General features: G+C 35.5%; 1 protein-coding gene across 1 annotated transcript in view; it reads left to right on the forward strand.

The window, feature by feature from the left end:
• The window catches only part of unc5da (unc-5 netrin receptor Da), a 264,333-nt gene that overhangs the window by 162,273 nt on the left and 85,175 nt on the right, over window positions 1–16,885 (forward strand). Inside the window, exon 2 of the mRNA XM_073824489.1 lies at window positions 16,637–16,837. Coding sequence (XP_073680590.1) covers window positions 16,637–16,837 — 201 coding nt within the window. The remainder of the gene's footprint in view (window positions 1–16,636; window positions 16,838–16,885) is intronic.

Raw genomic sequence — 16,885 nt, forward strand, 5'->3', positions numbered from 1 at the left:
ATAAGTATCTTCTGTAACTTCTGAAGGGCAGTACTAAATGAAAAAAATATGATATTTTGGCAAAATAAGAAAAATGTACACATCTTCATTCTGTTTAAAAGTTTACACCCCTGGCTCTTAACGCATCGTGTTTCCCTCTGAAGCATCAGTGAGCGTTTGAACCTTCTGTAATAGTTGCATCCCGCAGTTGTTCTCAGTGTGAAAAGATTCCAAATTTGGCAAATTCTCATTTTTTTAGGACTGGATCCTGTGATTCTCTTCGTATTTTCCACATCACAGAAATTTAGGGCTCTACTTGTGGGTATGTTCACAATATATACTGTGTAGAAAATCAATATTTAAACAAAAAGAACAAAAGAACTGTCTCACATGACACAGTGGGCAGTTGCCCTCTCTGTATTTTAGATGAGAGTCCTATAGTGAAATCACAGAAAGTGAGAGAAGGTACTGTGGATGTTTTGTGGAAACCATGATTTCCCAGATTCTTTGATGAATAGAAAATTCAATGGAACAGCATTTGTTTGAAATAGAAAGTTTTAGTAACATGTTGAAGGATTCACTCTTATTTCAAAGTACAGGATGCTTGCTAAATGAAAGTATTAATTTCTTGGAAACTTTTGAATACTAGTGTACATGGATTGAATCAGTGTTGCTGTGTGTCACCCACATCATAGATTTGATTCCCAGAAAAAGAAAAAAAACACATACTGGGCAAATGTATTTAAGCTTTGTATGCACTGTAAGTCACTTCAGATAAAATTGTTTGCCAAATGCATTTACGTAATGTAGTGCATTGTGAAAAAGCATTTTGACACTGAACAAACTGCACACTTCAGTTTTAAGTGAACTGAATGAAACTTTCCACAGCGCTCTGGCTTTTGTCTGGCGCTTAAAAGCTTGGTTTTAGATTTTCAATGCTCTTTAGGCTTTTACTACAGTCTAGAAGATTACAGGACAAACAAGTGGACTGACCACTTAAAAAGTTACCATTTCCAATTTTGGCAATTTGAACAAACTTTGTTTTCCTCTAAAACATTTTCCTCTTCACCCTGTTATTTTTATGTGTTTAGTGCCTATTGCACAAGAAAATTCCAAATGATGGCATTAGGGGTGGAGCCGAACCCGAATACGGTATTCGGAAAGGCACAAATAGCGTGTTTTTAACGAATACTTATTTCGAACAAATACCTTAATAAATATTTGTATTCGGGAACAAGAAAAACTTTCTATCAAAAAAGCTGCGTTTCCTCAGGAGACCGCAGTCAGTGTATGCCCGCGTGAGTGAGTGAGTGACATTCAGGAGTCGGGGGTGGGGTTAAAAGAGGTGACTGACACAGGCAAGTAGGGCTCGCTGCAGCCTGCGGTGGACATCCAACCCCGCCCACATCCATGTGTGACGTCAGACACCACGCCCACGTCAATGCGTCACCGTGTGACTCCCCTCCCCATTGGTAGCCTTAAAGCGGTGCATTTCAAAATACTTCACGAAATTTATCCATGTAAAGTAGCTCTTTCTAAATTCATGGACATTGATAATACCTGCAGTTTCTGTAACACACATGAGGAAGACTTGTGTCATTTGTTTTATCATTGTGAATTGTCTCTTAGTTTTTGGTCTGATGTTAGCACCTTTCTATTTCTGCAAAGAAATGTTAATTATATGCTTTCTTTAAAAGATGTTATCTGTACTTATTCTCATAAAAGTAAAATGATTGAGTATGTTGTTAACTTTTACATTTTGCAAGGCAAATATTATATTCATAAACAGAAATTTGCTAAATGCATACCAAAATGTAATTTATTTTTATCAGAAATAGAAGTTTTGAAAAGTCTTTAAAACAAATGAATACATTTGTTGTTACATTTCATTGTTACATTATATGCTTCCACAATATAATTTTTGTATATGTAAGGGAAAAGGAAGAAAATTTGAACTATTGTTTAGTTGTTTCTAGGTTTTAATTTAATTTTTGTTTATTTATTTACTTTTTATTTATACGTTTATTTATTTATTTTTTTCTCTCCATGGTATTAGTTTATTTTTTATTTTATTATTATTATTATTTTAATTTTATCTTATTACTTATTACATATTGTATTACTGTAAACAGATTAGGCTTGTATTTTGTGTATCTGGATTTCTATTTCAATATTTTTGTAACGTCCAATTATTCTTAAAAAAAAAAAAAAAAGAATCCCGATGTTGTACGCATGTGCAAGAATGGCGGAAGTATGTTGTATCGGGGATGTATAATACAAATTAAACCTAGGTCACCTTTCATATGGAACTAATTACATTCGAACAGCCGGTAAAACGCTTGCTTTGGTTGATTAAAGTTAGGAAAATGGTAATTGGTAATAAAACATTTAAACCCTACCCTATTTGTTTGTGTAATGACATAAATTCACGTTTATTATAATCGATTTTGACATAGCTTAGACAAGATCAGATTTAGACGGACAAGTAAGTTTTGTTATTGTAAAAGTAACACTTAGCATATTTTCATTTTCATCTAATTCTCTAAAGATATGTCCACAAATGTGAACATTGCTAATCATATTATCACTATTTTAATATGTGTTAATACTATTTAATATGTTGGATGTGTGACGTGTTTGAACATGGGCGCGGCGTCTGGCGTCACACTTGGATGTGGGCGGGGTTGGATGTCCACCGGAGGCTGCAGCGAGCCCTACCTCGACACAGGCTGCTCCACACAGCAACAGAGAAGACTCGGCTGGGTGAAAAAAGACTTCACTGCGTCACTATTTTTGATGAATATATTTCTGTACCTTAACTGGGTTTATAACTTTGGGAAGCAGAGTTTGATCGGGAGATTATTCTATTAGGGGCCGTTCAAATGGGCGCTAAAGTTCGTTGTAATTTCAAATGTAGACGCGCGGTATGCGCGCTCATAATGAAAGCAACGCTCACACGGTGCTACGCGCTCGTTTTTTACAAGGCGCGTCCGCGCCGCATCGAGATAAATATTCTATAGTCTTTGGATAAATACATCTCAACTTTTCAGAATACCACATGCGCACGCAGGTCATGTGACAAGAACCAACAAATCAGCTTCACCCTTTCCCTTATACCATTGAAAAAACAGCCAAGTTGGAGGAACAGCTGATCATATCTGTACATGAATAACCATTTTTAAAGACATTTAATAGCAGAGCTAATGCAAGCGATTTTTAATGCTGGAAATCCATTTATGCTTTGCTGAAACTTCCGAGTCGTCATTGAGAGATCAGGTCATGGTTGCTTAGCAACGGCAGACGCCACGAGAAAGAAGTTCTTTCAGAAGAAGAACATTTTTATTTTAATTTTAATTCTGTCTGTTCAGCATCCTCCAACAAGGACAGGTGGTGGTGGGGTTCATAATGTTCATAATGGTATTTTATTAGTTGGTTTAACCATGGATGAGGTAATGGCTGTCATGTTATTTTTTTTTTTTTTTCAATGACGTTCCTTGTTACATATTCAAAAACATCAACCAATATTGCATATCCATAATTATTATAATGGATATAATTAAAGAATACTTACACTATAACGTAAATTAAAAGTTTAGCGCACAAAAAAACAGGATTTTTAAACCTATTTTGAATTTAAATCGAATACAAATACAAATACAAATACAAATACAAATACAAATACTTTTCCCCCCTCAACAAATACAAATACAGATACAAATACCGGCTGCTTTGCACACCCCTAGATGGCATGTTTAATTCAAGCATAAATAATACTAAGGGAAAGCAGTATGGCCCTGATAAATAAGATTCATTTTTATGTATATATTTGCATTGAATTGAATGCAGTGGTTTACGTAAGAATGCTTTTACAAACAGATTTACATAGAAACAGCCAACAAAATATTGAAAAGACATCGTTCCACACTCTTTCAGTGCTATTTTGAATATATTGAACAGATTGTTTCCATTTGCGAGTGCCTTAAAATCAAATATACCATTTAAACTAAAGTCTATTGTGAGTAATCCCTAGTGTGAGTACTTGCCTACATCAGTACTTTATTATATACTTGTTTTACATATTTCATGGTGATGGCTGCTGTTCTTTTCTGACGCTTTTTGCATGCCTAGAACAAGTATTACAACTAATAAAATGATTCGCTCTCTTTTTCAAAGGAAAAAGAGATATATGAACAGAGCTCTGGGGCTTCCCGGGAACTTTGATCCCGTGGGACTGCGATTAGAAAAAGAAGCGACTCTCAGTAATATCACTTAGTGTGAAGCTCTTTGGAGACGGATGAAAAAAAAAAAGAGAAAGTCTTCGATCTCGAGCACTCCGGAAGGACCCTCGCTGTCTGTTCGCTAAATCTCTTCCACACATCCAAGAATCCTTTCAAAGGAATTTCATACCATCTGAAGTGCTCTGAGAATGATAGGAGGTATCTTCTGTGTACTTCTCAAGTTCCTTGAACCATCATCCTAGCAAACTTTTATGCGCTCAGAAGTTTTCGTGGTTCCGATCCAGCTTTTGATGTCAACTGTCAAATACTTTGTGTAATTAAATTACAGCATATTAATAATCACCGTTCTTTGACTGTCCATTAAGAGTTTGTGGGAGTATTTAAGCCGCAAAACAGGGAACAACATCAGAAGCGAATGAAATTCAACAGAACTACCATGAGAGACGGCCCTCTAATTATATTCAGTCCAACGGAGGTACATACACAAAAGCGACACTTCCTAACCTTTTCTAAAATGTCAATGTTACTTAAGGATGTTTTGTTTGTACTAATTAGCTAACGACTGTGGCCCTGCATTTGAATTTTGAGCAGTGCTGTAATTACAGTTCTGCTTTGTAAATTTATGTACAAGCAGCTGTTTTATTCTTAGTCATGATATTTATGACCGGCTTTAGAGGTATTTCTCCCTCTCTCTCTGCTTCTAAACCAAGTGAAATGTCTATGGCAGCATATTAACTGAAAATGGAACTTCATGCTGTAAGTGACTCATTTGGAACACTCTGCATATGCACAGCTATGCGTGTCATTTACAAGAGACTCAACTCATTGACTTTATTACAGACACATCAAGAGAAATTGTGTTATATTCTAATCTAAGGCATAAATACACACCATGATTTCAAAGTTTGAGGTCTGTAAGATCTTTTTTGATCTTTTTTCAAGGTCGCAGTAAATTGCAAATGTCTTTACTGTCACTTCTGATCACTGTTACAAAAAAATTCTATTTTAAGTAAATGCTGTTCTTTTGAACTTTCTATTCATCAAATAATCCAGAAAAAGTATCACATAAATATTAAGCAGTGCAACTGTTTTCAACTTTGATAATAAGAGTTTTTTAAACACCAAATCAGCATATAAGAATGATTTCTGAAATATCTTGTCAAACTGAAGTAGTCCTTGCTGAAAATTTAGCCTTTCCATCAGAGGAATAAATTACATTTTAGAGTATATTAGAGATAGTTCATCCAAAAATGAAATGAAAATTAAATCATTAATTAATCACAATTAATCAAAGGTCTTGGCACAGGATTTTGGGGTCTGTTTTTAATCATTTTAAACTATTTTCCATGCTTTATGAATTATAAATTTATTGATACTGTAGTTGGGATTGCTCTTTGTTCACCTCTAGGGATACCTGCAATGCTTTTGCCTTAAAATTTGATAAAAGAAGAAATCGTTAATAAAAGTCTTACCTTTATGAAAAAAAAAAATTCTGTCATTAATTACTCACGCTTATGTCGTTCCAAACCCGTAAGACCTTCGTTCATCTTCAGGACACAAATTAAGATATTTTTGATGAAAGTCTGAAATCTGATGCAGAAGAGAATTGTTATTTTTGTTTTCTTTTCACACAAAAAGTATTCTTGTAGCTTCATAAAATAGGGTTGAAGACTTTACTGCCTTTCTGGGCCTTGAACTTGAATTTTATCAAAAACATTTAATTTGCTTTCCAAAAAGATTTTACAGGTTTGGAACAACATGTATGAGGGTTAATGACAGAATTTTCATTTTTGGCTGAACTATCCCTTTAAATTGCTGCCTATGTAGGTAGCTCACTAGCTATTAGAACAGTCCCTTTGTTTTGAATTTTAGTCATGCATGTGTTTCCTGTATTGAGAATTAGTGAACATTTGATTATTGGGCCCTGACAGGCTGCTATTATAATGAAGCATTAGGGGACGTCTTTATTTCCCCATTAGCAGTAATCCAGAGCCCAATCACATTATCTTTTTTTTTAATTCTGTAATTTTACACCAATCTATTGTTTTGTTTCCACACTCTATTACCTAAACCTCCATCTCCCACTTCCTTCACTTCTGTCTCATCTTCTCTCTCTCTCTCTCTCTCTCTCTCTGTGTGTGTGTGTGTGTGTGTGTGTGTGTGTGTGTGTGTGTGTGTGTGTGTGTGTGTGTGTGTGTGTGTGTTATCCGATCATATTAGATCCTTTAATCTTGTAATAGGCAATATGGAAGAAATATAGAAATCCCAGAATGCTACAGAGTTGAAGCATTTTAAGATATCCACCTTATTTTTGCACCTTATAGTGGGTTTGCTGCTTAAATATGAACACACTGGTTTGTAGTGCACAGTTTTACCATTTACTGCACATTGTTATTCTTCTAATTATTTCCCTATATGGCTAATAAACCGGAAGTCATGCTCATAGACTTACTTCCGCGTTGAATAAAGAATAAATGAAGGTGTTGTGTTTTGACATTTGAATTGTGTTGTAGGGGTTGGAGAGTGTGTTTACGCATTCGTGTGTGTGTGTGTTTGTGTGTGTAATGCTGATCTACATGTGGTGTGTGTTATTGTTCAAGCCGTGGGTGAGCTGTATGTTACGCGGGTTCGTCACCCTGCTGAGTTCTGCCATTATCGTGATCTCTGTACCAGCAGTCTGTCAAAACTCCCCAAGGTGCACTTCTCTCTCTCTCGTTCTCTGTCTGAAATGCACGCTTTGCACCATTTTCCACAAGATTTGCAGAACAGAGAATTGTGCAAGGCTCATATTTTTACTGTAACTAGGGTCCAAAAGTGTGAGTGGAAAACTAGTCTGTTTTGTAGTTTTTTAACTGAATACCAAGTTACGTTGATACAAAATAGGTCAAAAGTTTACATCCTCCATTCAGAATCTGCAAAATGTTAATTATTTTACAAAAAGAAGAGGGATTATACACGATGCATGTTACTTATTTAGTACTGACCTGAATAAGATATGTCACATAAAAGATGTTTACATATAGTCCACAAGACAAAATAATAATTAAATTTATAAAAATGACCCCATTCAAAAGTTTACATACACTTGATTCTTAATACTGTGCTGTTACCTGAATGATCCACAGCTGTGTTTTTTTGTTTAGTGAAAGTCGTTCATGAGTATCCAGTTAAACTGTCTGCTGTTCTTCAAAAAAATCCTTCAGGTCCCACAAATTCTTTGGTTTTCCGGCATTTTTGTGTGTTTGAATCCTTTCCAACAATGACTGTATGATTCTGAGATCCATCTTTTCACACTGAGGACAACTGAGGGACTCATATGTACCTATTACAGAAGGTTCAAACGCTTGCTGATGCTCCAGAAGGAAAAACCATACATTAAGAGCTGGGGGGTGAAAACTTTTGAGCATAATGAAGACATTTTTTATTATTTTGCCTAAATATCATATTTTTTATTTAGTACTGCCCTTCAGAGGCTACAGACGATAGTTACATGTTACCCAGAAAACAAATTATGTTAAATTTAAAAATGTAAAAAGTTTTCTCCCCTGGCTCCTAATGCATGATTTTTCCTTCTGGATCATCAGTGGACCTGTAGAATTTTTCTGAAGAACAGCGGGCAGTTTAACTGTTCAGGACAAATAAGGGACTCATGAACAACAATCACTAAACAAATGAAAAACACAGCTGTGGATCATTCAGGTAACAGCGCAGTATTATGATTCAAGGGGATGCAAACTTTTGAACAGGGTCATTTTTATAAATTCAACTATTATTTTCTCTTGTGGACTATATGTAAACATCTTTTATATGAAATATCTTATTCAGGTCAGTACTAAAAAAACAATAACATTTGTATGATCCCGCTTATTTTGGCAGATTGTGAAAGGGGGGTGTAAACTTTTGACCTCAACTGTATACAGCATAACCATCCATTCCTTTTATTATATTTTATTTTATTGCTGTTGCCTTAATAGACATGCTAATTGTTTTTGTAACTGATAAATACAGCTCTAATGTTCTAAATAAATGATAATAACAGTTTCAAAGATATTAAAAAGCTTTAATGTGGTTATCTACCTTTTGACAGTAACTTCTTACTTCTCCAACATGCTATGTACTAGTCACATCTGAGCTCCAAAAAATGTCTGTGCTTTGACAAACACTAGATTGAATCTAACCATCAGAGCACGATTCCTTTATCACTTCTAGGTCAGAACGGTTAGCATGTTTGTATTTTGTGTGTGTGTTTTGCGACGCAGACCTCTCAGTGTGACAGACAGGTGTGTGTGTGATAAACTCATTGCTCAGAGCTGGTGGCAGTGACATCTTGTTTTGCTCCCGTAGCGTGAGATGTATCTAGCGTCCGCCGTTATTGCCAGGGTGGCCCGCCGCTCGTATATCATCACTGTGGCAACCGACTCAGCCCTGACAGCAAAGGGGGGAATTGAGAGGACGCGGTCGGCCATTTTGGCGTTTCTGCCGTGTCACACTGTGGATTAAGAGAGCAGATCGGTGCTTTATCAACTCATGCAAATGAGACACATTAAATAGCAGTCAGAACGCTTGATACGGGGAGGTTTGGAAAACACACATACGCTCAATCACTGAAATCACCTTCTCTCACTCTCTCCTCTCAAACACACACATACACACTGCTCAAAAGCCCTCAGAGAGGCCGTCGGGACTGTGTTATTGTGTCTGAGCTGTGATTGCATTAGGATGTCATGGTCACTTTCATTCTATTCGGTTCTATCAAGAACTAACACTACGTAACAAAAAACAGCCACAAAGAGAAACAAACATAAAAGCCCCCAACTGCCAGGTTTCCTTGGACAATAGAGTCTTAAAAATAAAAGCTTGAAACCAAAACAGTTCACACAGTCTGATGCCACAGGCCATTTTGACTTGCGTCATATTTGTTTAAAAAACTTTTTCATTCTCCAGAGAACCATATACCAAAAATAAATGTTCTGCAAGTAGCAGATGTAATTTAATATTTGATTCAATTGTAAATAAAAATGATTCATCAGTTGGCCAGTCATTTTATTGGACACAACAATATAACATTGTGTACATTGAATAAAAAAAAATTATAGTCAGACTTTCGCTGATTTCAATAATTTCAGTGATTCAAAGCAAACAGTCTACTAAATTATTATTATTATTATTATTATTATTATTATTATTATTATTATTATTATTATTTGTGGTAAATATTTTATTGTTTATTTAAGAATTACTATTCTTATTATAATTATTATTATCTGTGGCAAACATTTAATTGCTAAATTTTGGAATTATTATTTGTGTGGCTAAAAATCATTGTTTTGTGGTGAAATTTAAATTTTAGTAGTTGTCATTTATTTTGTTTGTTGTCGGAACAAAAGTTGTTGTTGATGTTAATGGTGAATGGTAAAATGTTATTGTTCAATTTAAGAATTATTATTCTTATTATCATTTTATTTTTAGGGGGCAAAAAAATTATTTTTAATTATTATTTTTATTATTTGTGTGGCTAAAAATAATTGTGGTGAAATTGTAGTTGTTGTTGTTGTTGTTGTTATTATTAATGTGTGGCTAAAAATTGTTTTGTGGTGAAATTGTAATTGTTGTTATTTTTGTTGGAAAAATTATTATTATTATTATTATTATTATTATTATTATGCATGGCTAAAAATATTTGTGGTAAAAAATTTAGTTGCTGTTGTTATTTTTTGTGGGGAAATTATTATTATTATTATTATTATTATTATTATTATTATTATTATTATTATTTTGTGTGGTTAAAAATTATTGTTTTGTGGTTTTGAATTTTTTTTTATTATTCAATTGTTTTATGTTTTTCTTTTGTTTTATGTGTTGTGGAAAAATGTTGTTATTATTATTATTATTATTATTATTATTATTATTATTAATATTAATAAAATTATTATCATTATTTTTGTGGCAATTGCCAAATTAGTTGCTAAATGGTGGAATTATTATTAATGTTATTATTATTTGTGTGTGGCTAAAAATAATTGTTTTGTGGTGAAATTTTAATTGTTTATTATTATTATTATTATTTTATTTTTGTGGGAAATTGTTTTTATTATTCTTATTATAATTAATAGAATAATTATTCTTATTATAAGTATTATTTTTGTGGCAATTGCTAAATTAATTGCTCAATTTTGGAATTATGATTATTATTGTTGTTTGTGTGTGGATAAAAATCATTGTTTTGTAGTGATTTTTATTGTTATTTTTATGGGAAAATATTGTTATTGTTATTATTATTATCATGTATCATTATTTTTGTGACAATTGCTAAATTATTTGCTTAATTTTGGAATTATTAATACTATTATTTGTGTGGGGCTAAAAATAAATGTTTTGTGGTGAAATTAATTAATTAATTAATTAATAAAAGAAAATAACAACTTCTTAGCATTTATATAGGTTTAAAATGTATATTTTTGTCTGACTAAATTGACCTTTAACAAGCCTATATTTTCATTCCAAGGGAAGTGCGAGATGGATTGTTTTGCTTGTGTGTTAAGTCTGCATTTCTTGTTTATGTGTGAAAGTTTTTATTTTTCTGTCAGGACCAAACAGACGGCCCTCCCCTCAACCACAGTTATATATATCACTCTACACACAGAAGTGACTTAAACAACGTCCACAAGTCTAAAGTAGCTCTTTCCACCAGTTCCCATTTGCACTTTCTTTTTCTTTCTCACTCTTCCCCCCCCCCAACACTTTCTCTCTTTCCTTTCATCTGCGGCTCAGTCGGATGACTATTTTTCCCTTTCATCAGACTGCCATCATGTCAAGCACTCCTGAACATCTGTGATGGTGGCTGGATAACAGCGTGTGGTGTACGAGTCCAAATGTGCGCGATTGTGCGTGTGCTCGCGCTCCAACGTGTTGCGATTTGTGTATTTGCTTGTAAATGTGAATACATTTGTTTGTGGGCGTGCAAAAATAGCATTAGCACACACTACAGTATGGAACTGCACGGTCCAATATGTTTGTGCGTGTTTGTGAATATGGATGTGTTCACACTCCTACCTGATGCTCTGTGTGTGGGAGTGTTCATTCTAAAAACAAGCATATCGTGTCCATGAGCACAAAACATTAGATGAAACAAACAAGACACTGTGCCATTAATTCTCTTATAGAAAATAATGTTCTGTTTACATGTCTGGAACGGAAAGGAACGGAGGAGGAAGATGGAGAGAGAACAATCAAAATCGTTTTAATTTCTCAATTGTTTCTTCTAGACAGCACTGAAATTATATTTAGAGAAAATAGAGATTTTTCTCATACTTATGCATACTTATATTCTCCTACTATATTTATATTAATTTTATACCGTTATTATTAATATTAATATAAAAAAATCTCAGTATTATCTCGAGCGATGCTTAGAACAGACTCAAATAGTCAAATATTCCGCTTCCACCAATTAATAAAAAAATTAAAACAATTTGCAACTGTGAGTTATAAAGTCAGAATTGTAAGATATAAAGTCAGAATTACGAGATATAAACTCAGAAATCTTCCCTTTTTTCTCCGAATTGCGTGATACAAACTTAAAATTCTGACTTTTCTGAGAATTGTGAGATATAAACTCACAATTATGAGTTATAAAGTCAGAATTAAAGTCAAAAATTAGAATTACGAGATACAAACTCATAAATCTGAATATAAAATCGCAATTGCGAGTCATAGAGTCTGAATTGTGAGTTTTCTCAGAATTGCCAGTTTATAGGGATACGCGATATGAAACCGAAATCGCGACACTCAGATCCACGATGCTGTGTCGCGCGGTGTGATAAGGGAGAATCGCGACACACCCCGTGACTACCTTTCCAATCATGTGACGCCTGCCTGCAAAAGTTGAGCTAGTTGAAAAAGAACGTGAGGAAACATGGCAACCAACCCAGAGATTGCGGACCCTCCCTCCTCATTTAAGTCAGCAGTATGGCAACATTTCGGAGCTGTATGATCCATAAAATACGGAGAAAGGCTATTAATAAAGAAAAAAAAATCCAGAAAATGTAGCCTGCGCAGTAAAAATACAATTATGTGTAAAATGTCATAGTAAACTGTGTCTGACATGAAAACCACGCTAGTCATTGTCCCATAAAATGACAAATAGCAAATAACATATAGCATTTTCTTTACGTTTCATTTATTTTGTTTTTGTAAAGTAAAATGAGACCTTGTTGTTTGCAATACGTTTACCCCGAGACCGCGTCGCGAACACCAGCTCGACCTCAAAACCCTTTCACTATGAGAGAAAGCGGCAGCCGCGCAGAGATTCCACCGCTTGACGCATCCCATGTGAAATGGCTTTTAAACGGTCTTCAGACAGAGCGCGAACACTAGCACGGGACCGTTTGAGAGCAGCGTCAGCGTGTACCGGATTGAGTCCAAAGAGCAAATACCCGTGCATGTCACCCGCACTGCACCTGACAGATAAATATTATTCCACCGTTACGTCAGTTATAGCGGTTCACCCGTCGGGCACACACATAGAATCTTGCATCGCTAGCAGGTTTAAAGAATTTGACATCTTGACAATTTTATCACTATCATGTTAAATTTAAAAAACATTCAGTGACAGACAGACCTTATTAGTTGTTAATTTTAATACAGAAGGTTTTTATTAAACCTTAAAATGTGACCTTGTATGTAAAACTGATTGAAATTGAAATTTGTTTATTTTTTTTAAATCTGTTGTTTGATTTTCAGTTTCATGTTTTAATTTTTGTTCAAAATATCGTGATTCGTATCGTGAACCCAATATCGGGATACGTACCGTATCGTGACCTAGGCATATCGTTACACCCCTACCAGTTTATATCTCGCACATGTGACTTTTTTTCTCAGAATTGTGAGTTTATATCTCGCAAGTGTGACTTTATAACACGTAATTGCAAGTCTATATCTTGCAATTCTGGCTTTTTTCTAAGAGTTGCTTGATACAAACTCACAATTCTGACTTTTTTCCCTGAATTGCATGATATAAACTCGCAATTGTGAGTTATAAAGTCAGAAATGAGAGATATAAACTAAAAAACCTGACTGGAATTGTGTGATTTTAAAGTCGCAGTTGAGTTATAAAGCCAGAATAGCGAGACAAACTTTGAAAAATTGCAATTCTGAGAAACGGAGACTGTTTTAGAATTGCGAGTTTATATCTCGCAGTTGTAACTTTCTTTCAGAATCACATGTTTATGTCACATGTGCGAGATATACCACAGCCATATCACCCTGCAGCCCAAGATCGGTTGCTCATTGAAGCTAAGCAGGGCTGAGCCTGGTCAGTACCTGGATGGGAGACCTCCTGGGAAAACTAGGTTGCTGTTGGAAGAGGTGTTAGTGAGGCCAGCAGGGGGTGCTCACCCTGTGTTCTATGTGGGTCCTAATGCCCCAGTATAGTGATGGGAACACTATACTGTAAAAAGCACCGTCCTTTGGATGAGATGTTAAACCGAGGTCCTGTGGTCACAAAAAATCCCATGGCATTTCTCGTAAAGAGTAGGGGTGTAACGTTGGTGTCCTGGCCAAATTCCCTCCACTGGCCGTAGTCAATCATGGCCTCTTAATAATCCCCTTTCATTAAATTGGATATATCACTCTCTCCTCTCCACCTGTGGTGAGCGCACTGGCGCCGTTGTACTGTGGCTGCCGACGCATCATACAAGTGGATGCTGCACACTGGTGGTGGTTGAGAAGAGATCCCCCATATGACTGTAAAGTGCTTTGGGTGTACGGAAATACACAATGAAAGCGCTATACAAATGTATCATTCATTCATTCATTCATGTCTCACAATTGTAAATAATTGATAAAAATTTCAGATAACCTTTTTTTTACTCTTACTCTTAGACTGCATTTATTTTATCATCAATACAATAAAAATAAATATGATTATATTTGAAGGTAATTGATTTCAATTTTAATATTTTTTTATGTAATTTATTCATTAATTTCCAGTCCTTAGTAATACATGATCCTCATTTGGTACTCAAGAAACATCTTATTATTATCACTACCTATTCTAACTTTTTGTGGAAATTGGAATACATAATTGGAATACAAAGACCAACCTTTATTGGAAATGTAAGTGTCTTGTTACTCACTTCATTTTTTGATGAAGTCTGAGAGCTTTCTGACCCTGCCTAGACAGCAAAGCAACAAACACGCTCAAGGACTATAAAGGTAGTAAGGACATTGTTAAAATAGTCCATGTGACATCAGTGGTTCAGCTGTAATGTTAATGCTAAGAGAATACTTTTTTGTGCGCAAAGAGAACAAAAAAACTACTTCATTCAACATTTTTCTCTCTTCTGTGTCAGTCTTCAATGCGAGTTCACAAGAGTACCACGACACATGTGTGAGGTGCTGCTGGTAGTTATTTGACTTTTGGTCAACATTATTAACCTAAAAGGAAAGTCATTTAAATGGTAAAACATTTTCCCTAAAAATTGCTCAAGCAAGGAAATAACATGCACTGATGAAATGTTCACACTAAGACCAGGAATGTATATTATCAAAGTGCATGTTGACATTAAGTCTACTGAGCTATGAAAAAAACACTTGAATGATAAAATTGTCCTCTGGTGTGAGAGAGACGGTGAGAGAAGGAGGGGCGGTGCGAGGGCTGTGATTTTCTCAGCGTGAGCGGCACATGCAGGCATTTCTCTATTCATTCTAATCAGGATGAATCAGGTATGTTTGCCAGAGGATAACGCACCTGTGCACACACATACACGTAAAGTTTCCTGGGGAAGGATTACAAGTCAACAGAAATCTCTATTATGCTTAAGATTTAAGTCAGGGGAAATCGCTTCCAAAATATCCTATCCAATTACGTCAGTGACAGTTTTATTAGTGAGGGAGAGTCTTAGAGTGTGTGTGTGTGGTGTGTGCAAACATGCAGTGACAGAAAGAGAAATGGAGAGTGAGCACGAGAGAAACGTGAAGAGCGAGGGAGAGGAGTGCTTTAAATCACTGTGTGCTTTGAATCACTGTGGATATTTCAGCTCCTGTCACTCTTGTGTGGCTCTTTTATCCACAAGACACTTTTAGACCCTAAATCTTCCTCCAAATATCCCTGTGTGAAATAGAATTTCACACCCATATGTGGTTGATTTCATGGGGCATGTCAGAACAGTTTTACGGTTTTTAATAGCCAGTTTATTATAGATTTACAGTACTTTTATTTTATTTTTGGCCGTTTGACGCTTTATTTGACAGATACAGTGGAGAGTTACAGGAAGTTTTAAGAGAGAGAGAAGAGAAACACTTCAGAGCACATTTAGTTTTGTGTTTATTACAGTATATTTTGGTTGTTTTATGTATAATTTTTGTTTTATTTTGAGCGCGATCATAAGCAAAAGGATTTTGAATTATTGAAAAGAAATGAAGGTTTTTAAGAAAAACATTACTTGATTTTTCTCCATATAGTGGACTTTAATGGAGATCAGCGGGTTGAAGGTCCAAATTGCAGTTTTAATGCAGCTTCAAAGGGCTCTACATAATCCTAGCCGAGGAATAAGGGTCTTGTCTAGCAAAACAACCAGCCATTTTCTTAAAAAATAAAAATGTATATACTTTTTGATCACAAATGCTCATCTGCCTTTGTATAATTAGCATATAGTGGCTGAAACAATACTTGTAAGCACAATTGTGACTCCATATTACTGTGCCTGATCCAATTCCTTTTTCTTTTTTTGTCTTATACACCCTTACAATCCTATCACCATGGATCAGAAATGTATTCATTTTTTAATTAACCTACAATTTATTTTAGGGTTTGAGATCTTGAGATCATATTTCAACTGAGATCATTACAGCGAATATGAGATGTGAGGACACATGGTGCTGCCTTAGGACAATCTAAAATATGGTATATTAGGAGGCAGAGTAATCAAGTTTCCCACCTTTTGGAACAGCCTTTGCGTCGGTATACAGTGCCTTAAAATGTTGCTTCCATTAGCAGCTCACTCGGTTTTGGAAGAGCAAACACCAGCATATAATGTTTAATTTAATGTGAAGCCACAGAGCTCAGAGGAGCTGTTCGTGGTCCTGAAAATGCCTGTGTTATTGAGTATCTACTGGCTGCTGTCCATGGTGCTGAAATCCTCTGCAGGCACCTTCAGCTGCTTTAGGGCAGTTTTCACTTTATCTCTCAGTGTCACCGGCTCATATGGTGCTCGTTTGAAAACGTCATCCAACCTGAGAGTACATTTGAAAGTGATTGACAGGCCAGTTAAAGCAGTGAGTAAGCTTGCTGTCAGGGAGCCCTAGCTGATGTGTCTGATTATAGGAACTCGCAGATGGCTGTCAGCTGAGAGGATTTGACCGGTTTTACGTTTTTGCTTCATGTGAATGAAACAGTAACTCCTGAATTTTTGTTGCAGGGTCACGTGATGGTTTGTCAGCGATGTCTGGAACGCTGCCTCACTTTCTGCAGGAGCCCGATGATGCGTACATTGTTAAAAGCAACCCCATCAAGCTACGCTGCCGTGCACGGCCCGCCCTCCAGATCTTCTTTAAATGCAACGGGGAGTGGGTCCATCAGAACCAGCACACTTCCTTGGAGCACACTGAACTAGGAACAGGTAAATATGCATGTGCTGTCCTTCTCTTTGAAGGAGTAGTTTACTCAA

The sequence above is a fragment of the Garra rufa genome, chromosome 19 (genome assembly GCF_049309525.1).
Source record: "Garra rufa chromosome 19, GarRuf1.0, whole genome shotgun sequence".
Lineage (NCBI taxonomy): Eukaryota > Metazoa > Chordata > Actinopteri > Cypriniformes > Cyprinidae > Garra > Garra rufa.